General features: G+C 54.3%; 1 protein-coding gene across 2 annotated transcripts; it reads right to left on the minus strand.

The window, feature by feature from the left end:
- Positions 1 to 1651: 1651 nt before the first annotated feature.
- On the minus strand, positions 1652 to 13646 carry RLBP1 (retinaldehyde binding protein 1). 2 transcript variants are annotated; one of them, XM_044981052.1, is made up of 8 exons: positions 13613 to 13646; positions 10949 to 10986; positions 8880 to 9008; positions 6785 to 6989; positions 5184 to 5362; positions 4270 to 4428; positions 3106 to 3216; positions 1652 to 2421 (listed from the first exon to the last, which is right to left on the minus strand). In XM_044981052.1, exons 2-8 carry the CDS (start codon positions 10958 to 10960, stop codon positions 2263 to 2265), a joined length of 954 nt encoding a protein of 317 aa, XP_044836987.1. In that variant the 5' UTR covers positions 10961 to 10986; positions 13613 to 13646; the 3' UTR covers positions 1652 to 2262. The 2 variants fall into 2 exon arrangements, with proteins under 2 accessions (XP_044836987.1, XP_044836988.1); XM_044981053.1 differs by lacking the exons at positions 8880 to 9008; positions 10949 to 10986; positions 13613 to 13646 and adding an exon at positions 7584 to 7712.
- Positions 13647 to 14717: the final 1071 nt, after the last annotated feature.

The raw sequence follows: 14717 nt of genomic DNA on the forward strand, positions 1-14717 counted from the left end.
GCCTGCTCCTGGCCGCCCCAGCAGAGTTTTGGGCTGTACTAAACCCTAGCAGGAGTGATCCTATATTGCAGACTGGGTAGCGGTAAAGTAACACAGAACCAAGTCATTGACCATTGCCCCATCACCCCCTGATCCTGGGGCAGGTCTGGAGCTTGCATGCACTGATGTGCAGGGAGAACGGGTGCTGTTGCTGGGGAAGGCTGATGTAGCCCCAGCCCTCGCTATTCAGACAGGCCCCATCCTCCCTGCAGCTTCAGAGCAGACATCCTGTTTGGTTTGAGTCTGAGCCAGTGCCCTGATGAATGCACCCCTTGTCAGCATCCTCCATCTCCAACCATTTCAGATGGGCCCCTGCTATTTTGCTTTGCAAATTAAGGGTACTGGTGTGTAGCTGGAGAGCTGAGAATGGGAGGGGGGGGAAGGAGAGAGGGATTGGGCTACAGCCACAGCTTAACTAGTAGAGGGTGACTATGAAGTCTTGGGACAGAGGGAAATTAGCTTTTCTCCAAGCCATGAGTCTCTTTGGGCTCCTCTTGTGCCTGTTGCATGGAGGCCAATGAAGTCAAAGGGCCCAGGATTAAGACTCTTAGCAGTCTGCTGTCCTCCTGGAGTGAGCTCATTTAATGTGATCCAGTCTGGGCTGCTTTGCTTTATAAAACAAGCCTAACAGCATCACTTCCCTTGGCTCGAACTACCCTGGGCTGAGGGCAGAAGAGACAGCACCACCCGCTTCGCACCCCCTCCAAATAGTTGCTTCCCTCCTTCGATCAGGGAATAAGCCAGCACCTGCGGGAAGGGGGTCACCCCTCAGCTGCTCTGTACCCAGCCTCAGCCACTTCCTGATTTGCACAGATCATTGCTCTGCTGCAATGCTGGGAGGAGAGTGGTATCCTCAGTGTGAAGCTCATTGCTTTCCATCCTGACCTATATTTAAGCCCCACGCTTTGCTGACATTGCTGCTGTATGGAGTGGGGGAGCCCTCAGGGCCACTGAGTGCAGTATCACTAGCTTTAACCATGCAGCCACCACCTGCTGTGGAGATGCTGTTTCACCGCCTGCCTCACCCAACACGCCCTGGGACAGAGGGAGGACGCCCCTCTCCCCAGGTCTTGCGAGGCCTTTTGTGTTTGCACGTAGCCCAAGCCAAGCTTTTCGTGCTAGTGAAAGGGGCTGGGTGTTCCCAGCATGGGCGGCAGCCAGGAGGGAGCCTGACCCTTGGGGAAGGGAGAATAGGGAGCTCGGGCTCCAGGGCACATTCCAGCCTTGGCCTCTCCAGGCAGAAGGGCTGGCAGCATCACTGGTGGGGGTGCTAACATCAAGGACCTTCCACTGGCTGTTCCTGATGCAGCTTGTGTCCCTTCTGCTGCACCAGCTCCCCTGGCATCGTTGGAGGAAGGTGCAGTGTGATCTTTCATCAACCCTTAGAAATGCCGGTGCATCTAGCCTCTTCCTGGCCATCAGTGATAGCCCATTGGCCCATTTATGTGCAGTCCCTGACCCTCCAGTGCAAAGGGACCCAAAGCATCCCAGCTGTTGAGCACTTTATTTCTTTGTGTACATATTTCAAACAGCGCTTCTTGGGGCTCTCCTGCAATGATGGACTCTGGCTGTGTCATCCACACAGTTGCAAGTGATGCTCGGCACTCTCTCTCCACTACGGGGGGCTGTCCTGCTGCTTTCCCGCCACACTGCTCTCCTTCCTCAGCTGTAGCCACCTGTCACTAGCGAGGCCTCCAAGTACGCTGCTGTGGATAGGCAAATACTGGCCTTGGAGATCTGCTTTCCCAATTGCCTCGCACCCTCGCAAGCCAGGCCAGCAAGCACAGGGAAAGGCACTTTGCAACTACTACACTACCCAGGCTGGAGGCGAGCAGGGGAGAAGCTATGGTCCGGTGTTCAGGTGAGGGGTGGGGATAAGCAGTGGTAGTTCTGATTGCCTCTTCCAAGCAGCCTGACCCTCTCTTCCCCATTCAGTTGCTGCCCTGTCCTCTCTTAGTAGGTTCACGGCTTACCATGGAACAGACTCTTTATGGGTTTCTTTCCCTGATGGACAACTGGAGAGAAAAGATCCTTCCCAAGACTCAGGGCAGCAGACCCTGCTGCCTTGCTGGAGTTTGGATGGGTAAGGAGCATGGATGGAGGTACACACCCAGAGTTTATCATCACAAGCGGTCATGCAATCAATGCTACAGTAAGGGGGGCAGGGGGGCTAAAGAGCCACCTCTAGTCCTATTGTATAGGGAAGCAGGGAGGGGATCTGCTTTATAGAGCTGTGTCTTCAGCCTCGATCCGGGGCCCAAAAAGCTTCTCAGCAATAGCTTTGCCATCATATTTGGGCAGGTTACCACCAAAATCTGCTGGCAGGATGTCAGCATCGATCTCCTGGTAGAAGGACTCCAGCTCCTCCCCATGCACAAAGACCTGGAGTGAGATGGGAAGGAGGGACACAGAGCTGAGCACAGCCACGTGCACGTGAGCTTTCAGACACACAAAGGGGAGCACATCCTCCTAGACAGCATGCCCCAGCTCTGAGGAAGCCAGCTGATGCCTGAACCCATGGCTGGCCCTCAGCAGACTAACCATGAGCTGCTCAAACAGCTCTTCTTTGGGGGCACTGCAAGTTCATCTTCCCAGCTGGTCCCCAAGTGAAACAGCAGCAGGGGTGATCTTAGCACTGTCAACCACCTGGGCATGGTGAGCCCCTACCACTTCACACACCCCTCCATGTTCAACCCATTTCCTACAGGGCCCTGTCTGTGCATAGCTGCCAGCTCCTGCGCTCTGGCATTGCTGGAAAGAGCTCAGCTCAGTATAACCCTGACTACGGGCAACACTACAGCTCAATGGGAGGTCGATAAACCAGGCTGGAGCAGGTTTCTCCATTTAGCCAATGACTGTGCATTTCTCTCCTTGTCTGGCAGACTGACACCAGCAGAGTCCAACCAGGAGCAGGGAAGCCATTGGGCAGAGAAGCAAAAGACATCACTTGATCCCTTGGGTTTTCTTTGCTTTGTCCTGATTTGGGACAGAGCCTTTGTGTTCCCTGGCCCCACCCCTCTCTGCCTCTGCAAGAATAGTTCATGCTGGCCCTTCCCCCACACTTACCCTCTCCAGGAGTTTGCTCTTCAGGAAAGGTTTGACCACGTTGTAGGTGGTGGTGAAATACCAAGGCTGGTGGATGAAGTAAACGGCCTTGAATCGAGCTGGGAAGGAGTCCTGCAGATCCCAAATTTATACACAGAGTGTTACACAGGCAGGATGGGCATCCCAAGAAAGCAGCATCCAGGTGGGGCAAGGCAGTGGTGGCATAGGTGGAAGAAGTCGAGCTATTTCTTTCCTCTTCCTCTCCTTTTCCCATCACCCCGTTCCCTGTTAAAACCCCACTTCTTGCATTCATCTTGAGGGCCCTTTTGTGTTACCCTACTACTGAGGACTGTGCATCCTGTTCTGCCAATGTGCAAAGCCAATTGTGTTCTAAGGCATTGCTAGGCAGCAGTAGCACCTCAAGGGCAACTCATGGTCCCCAGTCCACAGGAGAAATACCTCTCTACAATCTAGTTCTCCTGGCAGGAGCTGCTGGAGCCCTCTCTCTTTGGTCTTATTCCAAAAGCACAGGATCAGCCAAATTCTGGGTATGAATCGTAAGGAGTGTCTGAATTGGGAGAATGATGGGGATGGACCTTGTGCATGTGACATAACATCAGCCAGTGAACACTGTAGGTAATGGTGACTTCACTTTCAGAAGTAACTTTTTGGTGGGGCTGAAGGCATGAGAAGATGGTCTTGCAGAATGATGCCAACCACACTTGCACTGCCAAGCAGGGCAAAGAGCAGCCCAGGGACTGCCACATCTGCTAGGTGGAGCTGCATCTTCACAGGAATTATGAACTTCTAATGAACCCATGACTATGGTACCATTTTTTGGCTTCAGCCTCTCTCTGCAAGGTGCTGTTTTCAGAAAGGATGTTTGCATCAACCAGCTAGTCTTGACTGCCCAGTGTAGTCCCTGCAGGGAGCCGGTACTGAATGATGAGAGCTCCAGTATGGATCTTACTAGTACAGTAGTGCCTGTCTACATAAAGGCATGGTCTATACCTTAGTGCTGTTATCCCTGGCTTATCCCCCTCCCTGGGCCAGGTGAATGCCTCACAGCCCTGCAGATTCCACAGAGTTGGTTTGCCACTGCTTTGAGTCCCATCTCCTATGGACAACCTAAGCCTGTATCCCCTTCATGTTGCCTACTTGGGGGCAGAAGAAGGATAGCTTCACCTGCAGCATATCCACCATCTTCTTGAGTTCGGAGGGTTTGATGCCAGACGCCTGTTGCATGGTGAAGCCCTTGAAGTTCTCAATGATGCAGAGTCCATTGATCTGGGTCTCTTCATTCTCCAGCAGCTTCTCTAAGATAACGCAATATGCGCGAAGAATCTGAGCCGGAGGAAGAGAGATGGAGGTCATTAACATGCAAGTGCAAGGGCCTGGCCAGGTCAACCATTATGGCTCCCCTAGCATATTTCCCCAGAGTCAGAGTGTTACCCCCAGTGCCTTGTTCAAGTTCCAGCTCCGCCAATTGTATTCTGCCTGCCTAAATTATCTTGGTTTCTTCCTCACTTCTTATCCACATTATGTGGTGTTGCTGTGTGCTGTTAAACAGCTGCCCTATTCCACACTAGAGGCTGGTGCGTTTCAGTGCTACATGGGTGATTCCCATATATACAATGGGGTACCATATGAATCAAGACAGGTCAAGAGAACGTGTAAGTTACACCAGGACAGACTCGTCTCACCTGCTGAGTGTGTTTGGGCAGGTCCCTTCCCCTCTCTGTACAATGGGGATAGCGATAGTGACCTGGCTTTGTAAAGTACTCTACGCTTTGCTGATGAAACATGCTATCTGAATTCTAAGTGTTGTTAGCACTGTGATACCCACTTCTCATGGCCTGTGGAGGGTGTTCAGGGTTCCCTTGGGCTGGAATGTGCTCTGCCCATGCAAGCAGAGATATTACTTACTTACTAACATCAAGCTTGGGGGAAAGAGCTTTGCTTAGACCTCAATGCCCGGAATGGGAGAGGTGGGACCCTCTGCTCTAATACTGAGGGAAAGAGGAGCCCGGGATCGGACACCCCTGGGAGTGCACGGGGAGTGGAGTTCTGACATATCCGAGCAGCACGGCGGAGCTGACCTCGTCAAAGGTGATCTCCTCGTAGTCCCAGTTCTCAATGTTGAAGAGCATCACTACTCGGCCGTATTTGTCCCTGCTGGCCAGGATGCCAGGGTAGCCGGCCTCGATGGTGCTGCGCACAGCCTCGGGCGTCAGGTTATCGAAGAGCTCTGGGTACTGCTGGCGGAAGTTTACATAGCCTGGAGTCAGCGAGAGAGAGAGAGTATGCAAGGTCTGGGACAAGAACAAATTCCCTTCCCCGATGTCAGCGCCGGGCCCAGGCCCTGCCCCCAAGGAGCTTGCACTGTGATAAGTGAAGGGCCAGGGAGTCTGGATCTAGCTGGATCTTGTGGGTTCCTACTGCAGAATAAGGTGTGGCTTTGGACTGCACAAAGGCCCACGCCCAGAGCTCCAGTCAGGCCTGGTTCATGTCAGCCACAAGAGGTTGGAGCACCTTAAACTCGCTGCACAAGTGAATGGTACTCCACAGGGCAAAGCCCTATCCCAAGGGGAATCTACTAGCTGTGGTCAGGGCAGTGCCACATTCCACTCAACTGAGATTCAGAAGTACCACCCAGCACAGAACAGTACACTTCTCTCCTGCTTGGTACCCAAGGATCTTGAAGGTACCCGGTTTGGGACCAGCACAGCTAAAAACCTGCTCCTGCCTGGCACATCACAGCTCTCCCCAGCTGGGAGCCACAGTTGTCCTTCCCTGGCACCATATTACCCCTCCTCATCTCGAGAGCCCCAGCCAACACCCCCATGTCCCCCCTCAGTCTCGGGAGCCTGATCAGTGATTTTGATGGTGTAGGTTGTTTCGTTCCTCCTCTGCTGGGTGACTCGCTGCACTCTCCTATAGCCAGCCCCACCCCCAGCCCCACTTTCCCTGGCATCCTGTAGCCATTAAAGACTGTCAGGCATGAAATGAGGAAACTCACCCTGGGAAAATGCCAATGGACAAAATGCCTCCCTTGCCAGCAGCTTCTGCTCATTTTCCAATCCACTGCCACTAATTACGGCCTCGTTATCCCAGACACAGAAACAAAGGAGCCTGGAGCCACAGCCAAGGCCTTTGTGGCCACCTCAGTCTGGGGCCACCTTTCCGTCTCCCCCTTTCCTCCAGCCCAACCTGCCTCGGCCAGGTCAGCACACACAGATGCTTCAGTTGCCACTGCCTATTGGAATCCTAGGATAAGAGCTTCCATATGAGCTTAGCACCTCACTGCTCCTGTCTGCCCCGCACTGGCCTCACCTGCCCCTCTGGCATCATCTGCTTGCCCCACAACCTCCAATCCTTTCACCCACCTCTTATCCTCTCCCCTTACATCATTTACACCTGGACCCTAGCGGCAGCTGGATACACTGGGGCAAATGGCTGCAGGGTCCACCGCCCAATCATCCAGAGAGGTTGCGGGACATCAGCCCCACTCTGCAGGGTGTAAGACGGTGGGGATGGATGCTGCATGGAGCCCTATGTCTGTCTTGACAGCAGGCCTGGGGTGAGAGATGGACTACTGTTGATGCAAGGAGGATATGGATCTGCCCCCGGGAGTGGGGAGTGCCCTAGCCCCCAGCTTGGGGACTAGGGAAGGTTAGTGGAGAGGAAGGGAGTGCTCCACCTTTTAGTAGCTCATAAGCTCTGTTGACGTCGAACTTGCGGGCGCGGATGAAGCGAAGGAAAAAGGAGTCATCCTTTCCTTTCACCTTCTCTGCCACTGCCTTGCACATGTCCTCGCCCCCGCTGGCTCTCTCATGCACCAGCTCCCGGAGCTCCTTCACGGCCGACTCCCGCTTCTCCTCTGTCTCGTTCAGCTCGTCCTTTGCCTAGGGCAGGGTGGAAGGAGACAGGCGCCTGATTCAGCAGTAGCAGTACTTAGAGGGAGTGAGGAGCCTGGACCCATGACTGCACAGCCAGAGCACAGGGCCTCCTGCCCCCTCAGCGCAGGCCCCTGCTGGTGACTTCATGTGCCATTTGCTGCTGCTTTACTGGCCCCCAGACTCTCCCACTTCAACTGCAGGAGAGACAAGGCCTGCCAGCCTGTGCAGTTACCCTAGGCCCAGGGGCTCTCTCAGTGCCCTAGCCTCCAAGCCCAGATCCACCCAGAGGGGGGCAAGGCGGGCGATTTGTCCCGGGCCCCGCAGAGGCCCTGCGAGCCCTGGCCAGGTGACGGTCCGGGTCTTCGGCGGCAGGGGGCCCTTCAGTTGCTCCGGGTTTTCGGTGGCATTTTGGCGGCGGGGGCCCTTCATTGCTGCCGAAGACACGGAACGACTGAAGGGCCCCCCACCGCCGAAATGCCGCCGAAGACCCAGACCGCCGCCGGGTAAGTACAAGCGCTGCAGCTCCCCCGCTTTGCCCCAGGCCCCCTGAATCCTCTTGGCGGCCCTGTCCAAGCCTCCCATGAGGGACTGACTCATCACCTGCATTAGCAGCAGCTGCAAGAGGAGATAGCTTAGGATGCCTGAGCACCAAGGGCCGGTTTTGGGTTTGACATTAGTGAGGGGCTAAGTTACTGCTCATGAAATGGCTAACTGGCCGCAGCTAGGCAGAGCAGAGTCGGACTGTGCAGGCCCTCCCCTCGCTGCTCTTTGAATGCCCTTCTGATTAACCTAATCTAGCTAAGGGGTTTCCATGGCACCTCAGGCCTGCCTTAAAGCACCCTCGCAGCCCCACATCTCTGCTATCCCAGTCTTGGGGCTCCACCCCGCTCTGTGGATGCCCCTCCAGCCTGCCTTGTGCACTGCCGCGCCCCCCCCCCCCACTCTTGCTACTTGCCTTTCTTGAGCATTGTCAGATCCCCCTGAGGGGCGCAAAGATGCCTGCTCCCCATTTGCCTGTGTTACCTCTCACTGGTTAGAGCAGTGTTGCTCTCCAGTCCTGGGCTCTGCTCTGGGATGGAGGATTTGGGACAGTGTCTCTGCCTTGCTTGGCAGATTCCATGTCATCGCCTGGCCTGTTCTCTGTGAGCTGGCCTGTGACCTGTTGGTCACATCACTCCTCGAGTCCCAGATTACAGAGGGGAGCAAATCCTACGCCCCACAACTAAGCCTTCTCCTCCTCCTCTATCACACCTCCTCTCTGCCTCCTTGCGGCTGAGACTTAGCCACCTGCCTCCCCCACTGTCCCCTCCTCTCTCACTACCCAATGGTTCGTTTGTGGGGGGGACAGTCTTTTCACACTCCCCCAGAAACTTAGCAAAGGGGTTGCCTGCATGCCCTGGCAGGGATGGGGTTAAATCACCTCCCCAGACAACCATCTCTCCTTGCACTCTGCTAGCCAGCAGGGGCTCCTGGCAAGGAGCCCAACGAGCCTCATTAGCAGGCAGCCAAGTGGCAGAGGTGTGGAGTACAAGCCCCAGAGGAAGAGGCAGCCATGCAAATATATTGTATACAGCCCAGCCAGCCGGAGAAAGGCACTGTGTCCCGGCTGGGTGCTCAGTGGCATCTAGAGCAGCATGGTCAGCAGCACTCATGGAGGTGGGGAATGACCAGGGTCTTGTCTGAGTAATGGGAGCAATGTAGGGCTGAGAACGTTGATAGGTAGGAGGGGACGACGAGCAGGAGTAAAGGCTCAGCCTCAGATGGTTCAAAGGAGAAACCGTCCTGTTCCCATCTCCTTGGTACCTCCTGCCCCCTCACTTGCTCCCCACCCCCTAGTATGTGACCTCCCTGTGGGCCTGGCTTCCCCTGGCCCCTCTCCCATGCCGTAGTTCTCACCTTCTGCATGGTGTGCAGGGGGACTTTGTCACACTTTCCGAAGACGGGGCCATGGTCCTTAGTGGTGAGTCGCTCGAGTTTGGTGCGAAGGGCTTGCTCCTCCTCGGAGACGATCCGGAACGTTCCAGTCTGGGAGCAAAACCACAGGTAGCCGAGAACGCCTTGCAAGGCTCACCCTATGAAGTGCCCCAGCCCTCCCTGTTCCAGGCCCGGGCTGGGGCTGTGCATGCAGTGAGCACTGAGAGCAGAGATGCCTAGTGTGCCCAGGGAAACATCTGAGACACCAGCTCCCTGCGCTGACTTATCCAGCAAAGGTACCAGGGTCACCATGGGGGTCGGTGGGGTGGGGTGGGGGGCTCCCTTGACTGGGGGAGGTAATGGGGTCTGTGTTTGAGTCAGGAGGGGGACGGTTCCCTCAGACTGTAAGAAGTGTCAGGGCTCGGTTCTGGTTTATATGGGGAAAGAGGTTGCAATGGGACCTGTGTCAGGGTTGGACAGGGAGAAGGTTCCCTCTGCCACTGTGTTTTGGCTCCTGCACTTAGCGTGGGCTGACAGAGTAAATCTAGTTTATATTTGAAAGAAGCCTTCAAGCCCATGAGATTGGCAAATGCCTTTACTCTGTGCACACAAATCCCCCATTGGCACATGCGATCACCCGGGCAAATGGCATGGCGTGATTTTGTGGGTGCCTTTTAAGAAACCCTGAGGAAACATGGTCCTTCACTGTGAGCCATAGGAGCTGCTCAGAGATCACACATGGCCAGCTATGAGAGACGTGGTAGTGCCGCCGCCCAAGAGTGTCCCCTTCTGTCCTCTTCCAGCTCTATGGAGAATGGGGGTGGGGGCCTGACTGTTAGCTTGAGAAACAGAAGGTGCTGGTGACACTCAGAAAGTGTGGGGAAGAGGAGGATGGGAGAAGTGATTAGGGCTGGAGGGAAGTGGGGGGAGGAATTAAATTTCCTGATGGCTGGAGCTGTAGGCTGTAAAGTAGAAGAAGAAATGGGCCTGGAAGGCACCTAGGCAGACTGCATGTCCAGTCACTGCAGCAGGATGCCAGCCAGTGGGACTTTTCCAGCCTGCTAGATGTTGCACCTAACTTCTCTAAGATAAGTAGGGGCATTGCCAGCAGATCGAGGGGCATGATCGTTCCCCTCTATTTGACATTGGTGAGGCCTCATCTGGAGTACTGTGTCCAGTTTTGGGCCCCACACTACAAGAAGGATGTGGAAAAATTGGAGAGAGTCCAGCGGAGGGCAACAAAAATGATTAGGGGGCTGGAGCACATGACTTATGAAGAGAGGCTGAGGGAACTGGGATTGTTTAGTCTGTAGAAGAGAAGAATGAGGGGGGATTTGATAGCTGCTTTCAACTACCTGAAAGGGGGTTCCAAAGAGGATGGATCTAGACTGTTCTCAGTGGTAGCAGGAGACAGAACAAAGAGTAATGGTCTTAAGTTGCAGTGGGGGAGGTTTAGGTTGGATATTAGGAAAAACTTTTTCACTAGGAAGATGGTGAAGCACTGGAATGGGTTACATAGGGAGTTGGTGGAATCTCCATCCTTAGAGGTTTTTAAGGTCAGGCTTAACAAAGCCCTGGCTGAGATGATTTAGTTGGGAACTGGTCCTGCTTTGAGCAGGGGGTTGGACTAGATGACCCCCGAGGTCCCTTCCAACCCTGATATTCTGTGATTCTACGATTCCCATAGCTTCCATTGTGTGTGAGCTCAGGATTCAGCCACGATTGGTGCAGTGAACACCGTGTACAGACCTGCATGGCAAGCCACTAGATCACTGCCCTGACCATTCAGAACAGCATCCGTTTGTGTGTGTGCCCATTAACATCAATGCTGATCCAACCTGAGATCCCCTCACCTAGCTGGCTGAGAAACTGGGGAGTCAGATTGTTGTGCACATCACCTGGGCCTGGCACTGTGGATAAGGAATGTTTACAGCCCAGCTGGCTTTCCCCAGCTCTGTGAGTGAACGGAGAGCAATGGCCCATTCTTGGCCCGAGTTCCCGGTTAGTGCAGGGCAGGGGACAGCACAGAGCTGAACAATGGAAGTACTCACTATTGCAGACATGCTGCTTCCTTATCGTCCACAGGACACTGAAAGAGACAAGGAAGAATCCCACATTAACACTAGCTGGGGAAGCATTTCTAAAGCTTTCCCCAGCCTCAACACCTGCCCTGGATAACAGCCAGGAAGCTGTGCCCTGGCCTGAACCAGGGGTGGCTCTAGACATTTCGCTGCCCCAAGCAGGGCGGCATGCCTCAGGGGGCGCTCTGCCGGTCGCCGGGATGGTGGCAGGCGGCTCCGGTGGACCTCCGCCTGGGGGGGGACCAGCGGACCCTCCGCAGGCAAGCCTGCAGGAGGTCCACCGGAGCCGCCTGCCGCCCTCCCGGCGACCGGCAGAGCGCCCCCTGTGACATGCCGCCCCAAGCACACGCTTGGCGTGCTGAGGTCTGGAGCCGCCCCTGGCCTGAACTCACCCCACCTGCTCTCCAGCTCTACATGAGAAGGGGTGAAGAATTTGTCTGGAGATAGGATGTAAATGGGATTTGTCATCAGATGCCCACCTCCCCCCTTCACTTAATTCAGATAATAATTAATGCCACCTTCTGTCCATGGAACTCAAGCGGTTTTATAAACATTAAGGTTAACATTTGCCAAAGTAGCCTTGGAATTTGGGTGTCTTTATTCAGACTCCTTGGGACTGATTTTTCAGGGATGCTGAGGACTCACAGCTCCTATCTGGGGTTTTGGCAAACTGTATTCTGAGCAATAAGGATGTCCCAGTGGGCATCACCACAGACCCCATGAGCTCAGTCGGTCAGGTTCCATCTTGTTCATTCAGGGAAGACAGAAACACCTAGTTCCATTGTGGTCAGGAAGCAGATGGAAGGATTCCATGCAGCATGGCTGGAACCAGTGCACAGAGCCAGCTGAGAATTCTGCCTGGCAATCAGTCCATAAAGGATCCGGTGAGAGTCACTTTGGCTGTGGAATACTCTAAGCCAGAGGCACCTGATGAAGGTCAGACTGGAGGCTTAGATCAGCGTTCATGTCTTGCTCCCCATCAGTACCCAGCCTGGGCTGGGGAAGCTAATGCTATAACCAGCGGACCAAATTTGGTGATCAATCCTGGTTACGTGCCACCTGAGCTACATTGTGCATATGCTAAGAAGAAGGTCAGATAGTCCCAGATAGGTTTCTGGTGGAGGTTTCACGCAGCTCTGTGGTGGCCCCATAAAGCTAGAAGAGTCTTTCCGGGATGGCCAGTCTAATGTCTTGTGCTGCCAGCGTTGCCTGGTAGGGTTGGTCAGTTCCCAGGAAGGTGCCTTCCCACTTCTAATTCTCTACTTGACTCCATGGCTCCCCGTTCTCTAATACAAGGGTTACAGCTGGTCCGCAAGAGTCTTTGCAGGGACATGAAGAGGAATGCACAGAACCCCCTATTGTAATCTGAGGCAATATCTGGATTTCATGCTTTTGATGTGAGAGCAGCTCCCCAGACCTGCCTGAAGTTTTATGAAGAGCAACAATACGAAACAATGGGATTCTTCCTTGTTCTTTCTATCAAGCTCTTAATCCCAAAGGACCCAGAGTGCTTTCCAAACTATGGACCTATTTCCTGACTTTGCTGGGGCTGCACAAGTATAACTGGGAGATGAACTTGCCCCTCTGTCTAGGAATCATTTAATCCCCCATTGACAAGCAGGTATTTCAATCCTGGGGTACCCTACACAGTGCTGCCAATGCACTTGGATCCTGAACTGCAGAATCCCCTGCTATTCCCATCCTGAGCCCTGCATTCAGCTCTGTGCTTGGACCTCAAACCACTGGACAGCAAAACAACATAGCATCTCTTCCATGCATGAGCCACTCTTTCAGGTAGAGGTTCCTCAATTCTCTTACTGGCAAAAGCATCTGTTCCCCCTTATTGCCCAAATCCTAGCTGTGAAGGATCCTGTTTTAATGCATCAGACAAAACAATTCTCCTTGATCAACTTCCACACACAGACAGTAGGACGCCTTTCATTATGCTTGTTTCTCAGCTCCCTGTTCTCTCCCAGAGGTGGGTTGATGTTTCTGCTTGACTTCCCATTCAAGTCCTCTTTGGAAAGTCAGATTCATTTCCACAGCGGGACCAGAGGTGGTGTTACTGAAGCTATCATATGGGCTGGGCAGAACCAGCAGGGAGAGTTCTGAATGGACAAACAGACCTTCCCTCCTCAGAACCCAAATGCCCTGTCCCCAAAGCTCCCAGGAACAGCTGCAGGTAACTCAAGCACTAGTGAGCAGCTCAGATGGGCAACCACTACAGGCGGCTGTTTGACAACACACAACAGGGAGGCTGAGCTGCAAACACAAAGGTCTCTGCCAAGCTCCTCTGAGCAGCTTCTGCTGCAGCAGGCAGGTTGGCAGCAGTGCTGCATGGGGCTCTCCATCTTGTAGGACTCCGAGTCCCTCCTGCGAGTGAAGCCAGTCTCTCTAGAGCTGTTTAGGTCAAAGCCACTCAGTCCATTACGGTGGTGTCCCCCTGCCCATTGTCTATCCGTCTGGGAAGGGACGGAAGGGGAGCTGTCTTGCTCAGGGCATTTCAAACGACTAGACTAAGCCCTGGAGAACTGGCTGTAGGAAATGATCCTGGGCTGGCCCCCGGGAGCAGGTAGGGGGCCTGGTTTAACATCTGTTACTACGAGCCTGAGCCGCAGAGTCCCGAATACTTACCGGGCCGCGAGAAGCCAAACCGTCCTGGAGGGGTCAGCGTGTGCAGTTGTGGGGGACTGGAACGGAGTGGAGCAGGGGGAAACCCAGGCGAAAGCTTTGTAGAGTCACCGGGTTGGGATTAGGCCGTCACAAGGCATCACTCACAGCGGCTTTTTAATTAAGTCCGCTCAAAACAGGCAAGAGACCCCATTAAAAAATACAAAAGGCAGACGAGGAGTGGGAGGGGGGAAGCAAGTGGCCTCTTGGCCGGCGGGGGAGGGGGGCGGAGAGAGGGGGGAGCCAGTGGAATCTTGGGCCGATTAGTGAAGTATAAAAGCTTCTTATTGTGTAACTGGGCCTTGCTCATTAGCGTTCGGCAGTGTGGAAAGGAGAGTGAGGGCAGAGGAAGTGGGCAGAGTGCCACTCCCCGCTCCTGCAAAAATTCCCTGTGTCTTCTAATGCAGTGAGACATGGGTCCATGGCAGCAATCACTGAATGGAGGCTAAGGGGGCTGGGTGGGAGGGATGGAGAGAGGGCAGGGCCCTGGGTATGTCTGTGTCCTCCATGCTCTGGCTCATCCCTGCTCCCAAACAGGTGCTCAGGGATAAAGGCAATCACCAGGTTGCTCCCAAGCCCTGCCCTTGGGCTCACAGATGCATTAACTGTTAGAATTTGTGAGTGAATTTGGTCAGGAAAGCGTAAGGAGCTGGCCCCAGGGAACAGAACTAGGCAGAGTGAACGGAGGTGCTGGGCAGCCCACCCCACACAGCTCTGCTGCTCCCCCACCCCTGCTACCTGCACGCCCCTTGCTGGTCCAGCACGGGCTCCCACATGCACAGCTGTGCCAATGCACCTCACCTACATCACCCCCGCTCCCCTACTATCCCACCCTGAGCCTTGGCTGGGCTGCTGTGTGCCTGCCAGCGAGGATGAGCAATACACAGCTGTTCTGGGGTGTTTTTCTTTTTTTAAATTAAAATGTGGTTAGAATTTGTACATTACCCTGATGCAAACGTAGAGAGAGAGAACTGTGGATGCCACCCTTCCCCCTCGCTATGGAGCATTACAGTGTGGGCACCGAGTTAGTAATTACCAAACATCCCAGCCTTGGTGCACAATGCCTCTG

The sequence above is a fragment of the Mauremys mutica genome, chromosome 11 (genome assembly GCF_020497125.1).
Source record: "Mauremys mutica isolate MM-2020 ecotype Southern chromosome 11, ASM2049712v1, whole genome shotgun sequence".
In the NCBI taxonomy this organism is placed as follows: Eukaryota; Metazoa; Chordata; order Testudines; family Geoemydidae; genus Mauremys; species Mauremys mutica.

What these genes read in the sequence shown, in the direction of transcription:
- RLBP1 (XM_044981052.1), bottom strand. An exon ending in CCCTGCACACCATGCAGAAG is followed by an intron (nt 6,990 to 8,879) that starts GTGAGAACTACG and finishes ACCCTGCCCTAG; the next exon opens with GCAAAGGACGAGCTGAACGA. An exon ending in AGGAGATCACCTTTGACGAG is followed by an intron (nt 4,429 to 5,183) that starts GTCAGCTCCGCC and finishes CCTCCGGCTCAG; the next exon opens with ATTCTTCGCGCATATTGCGT.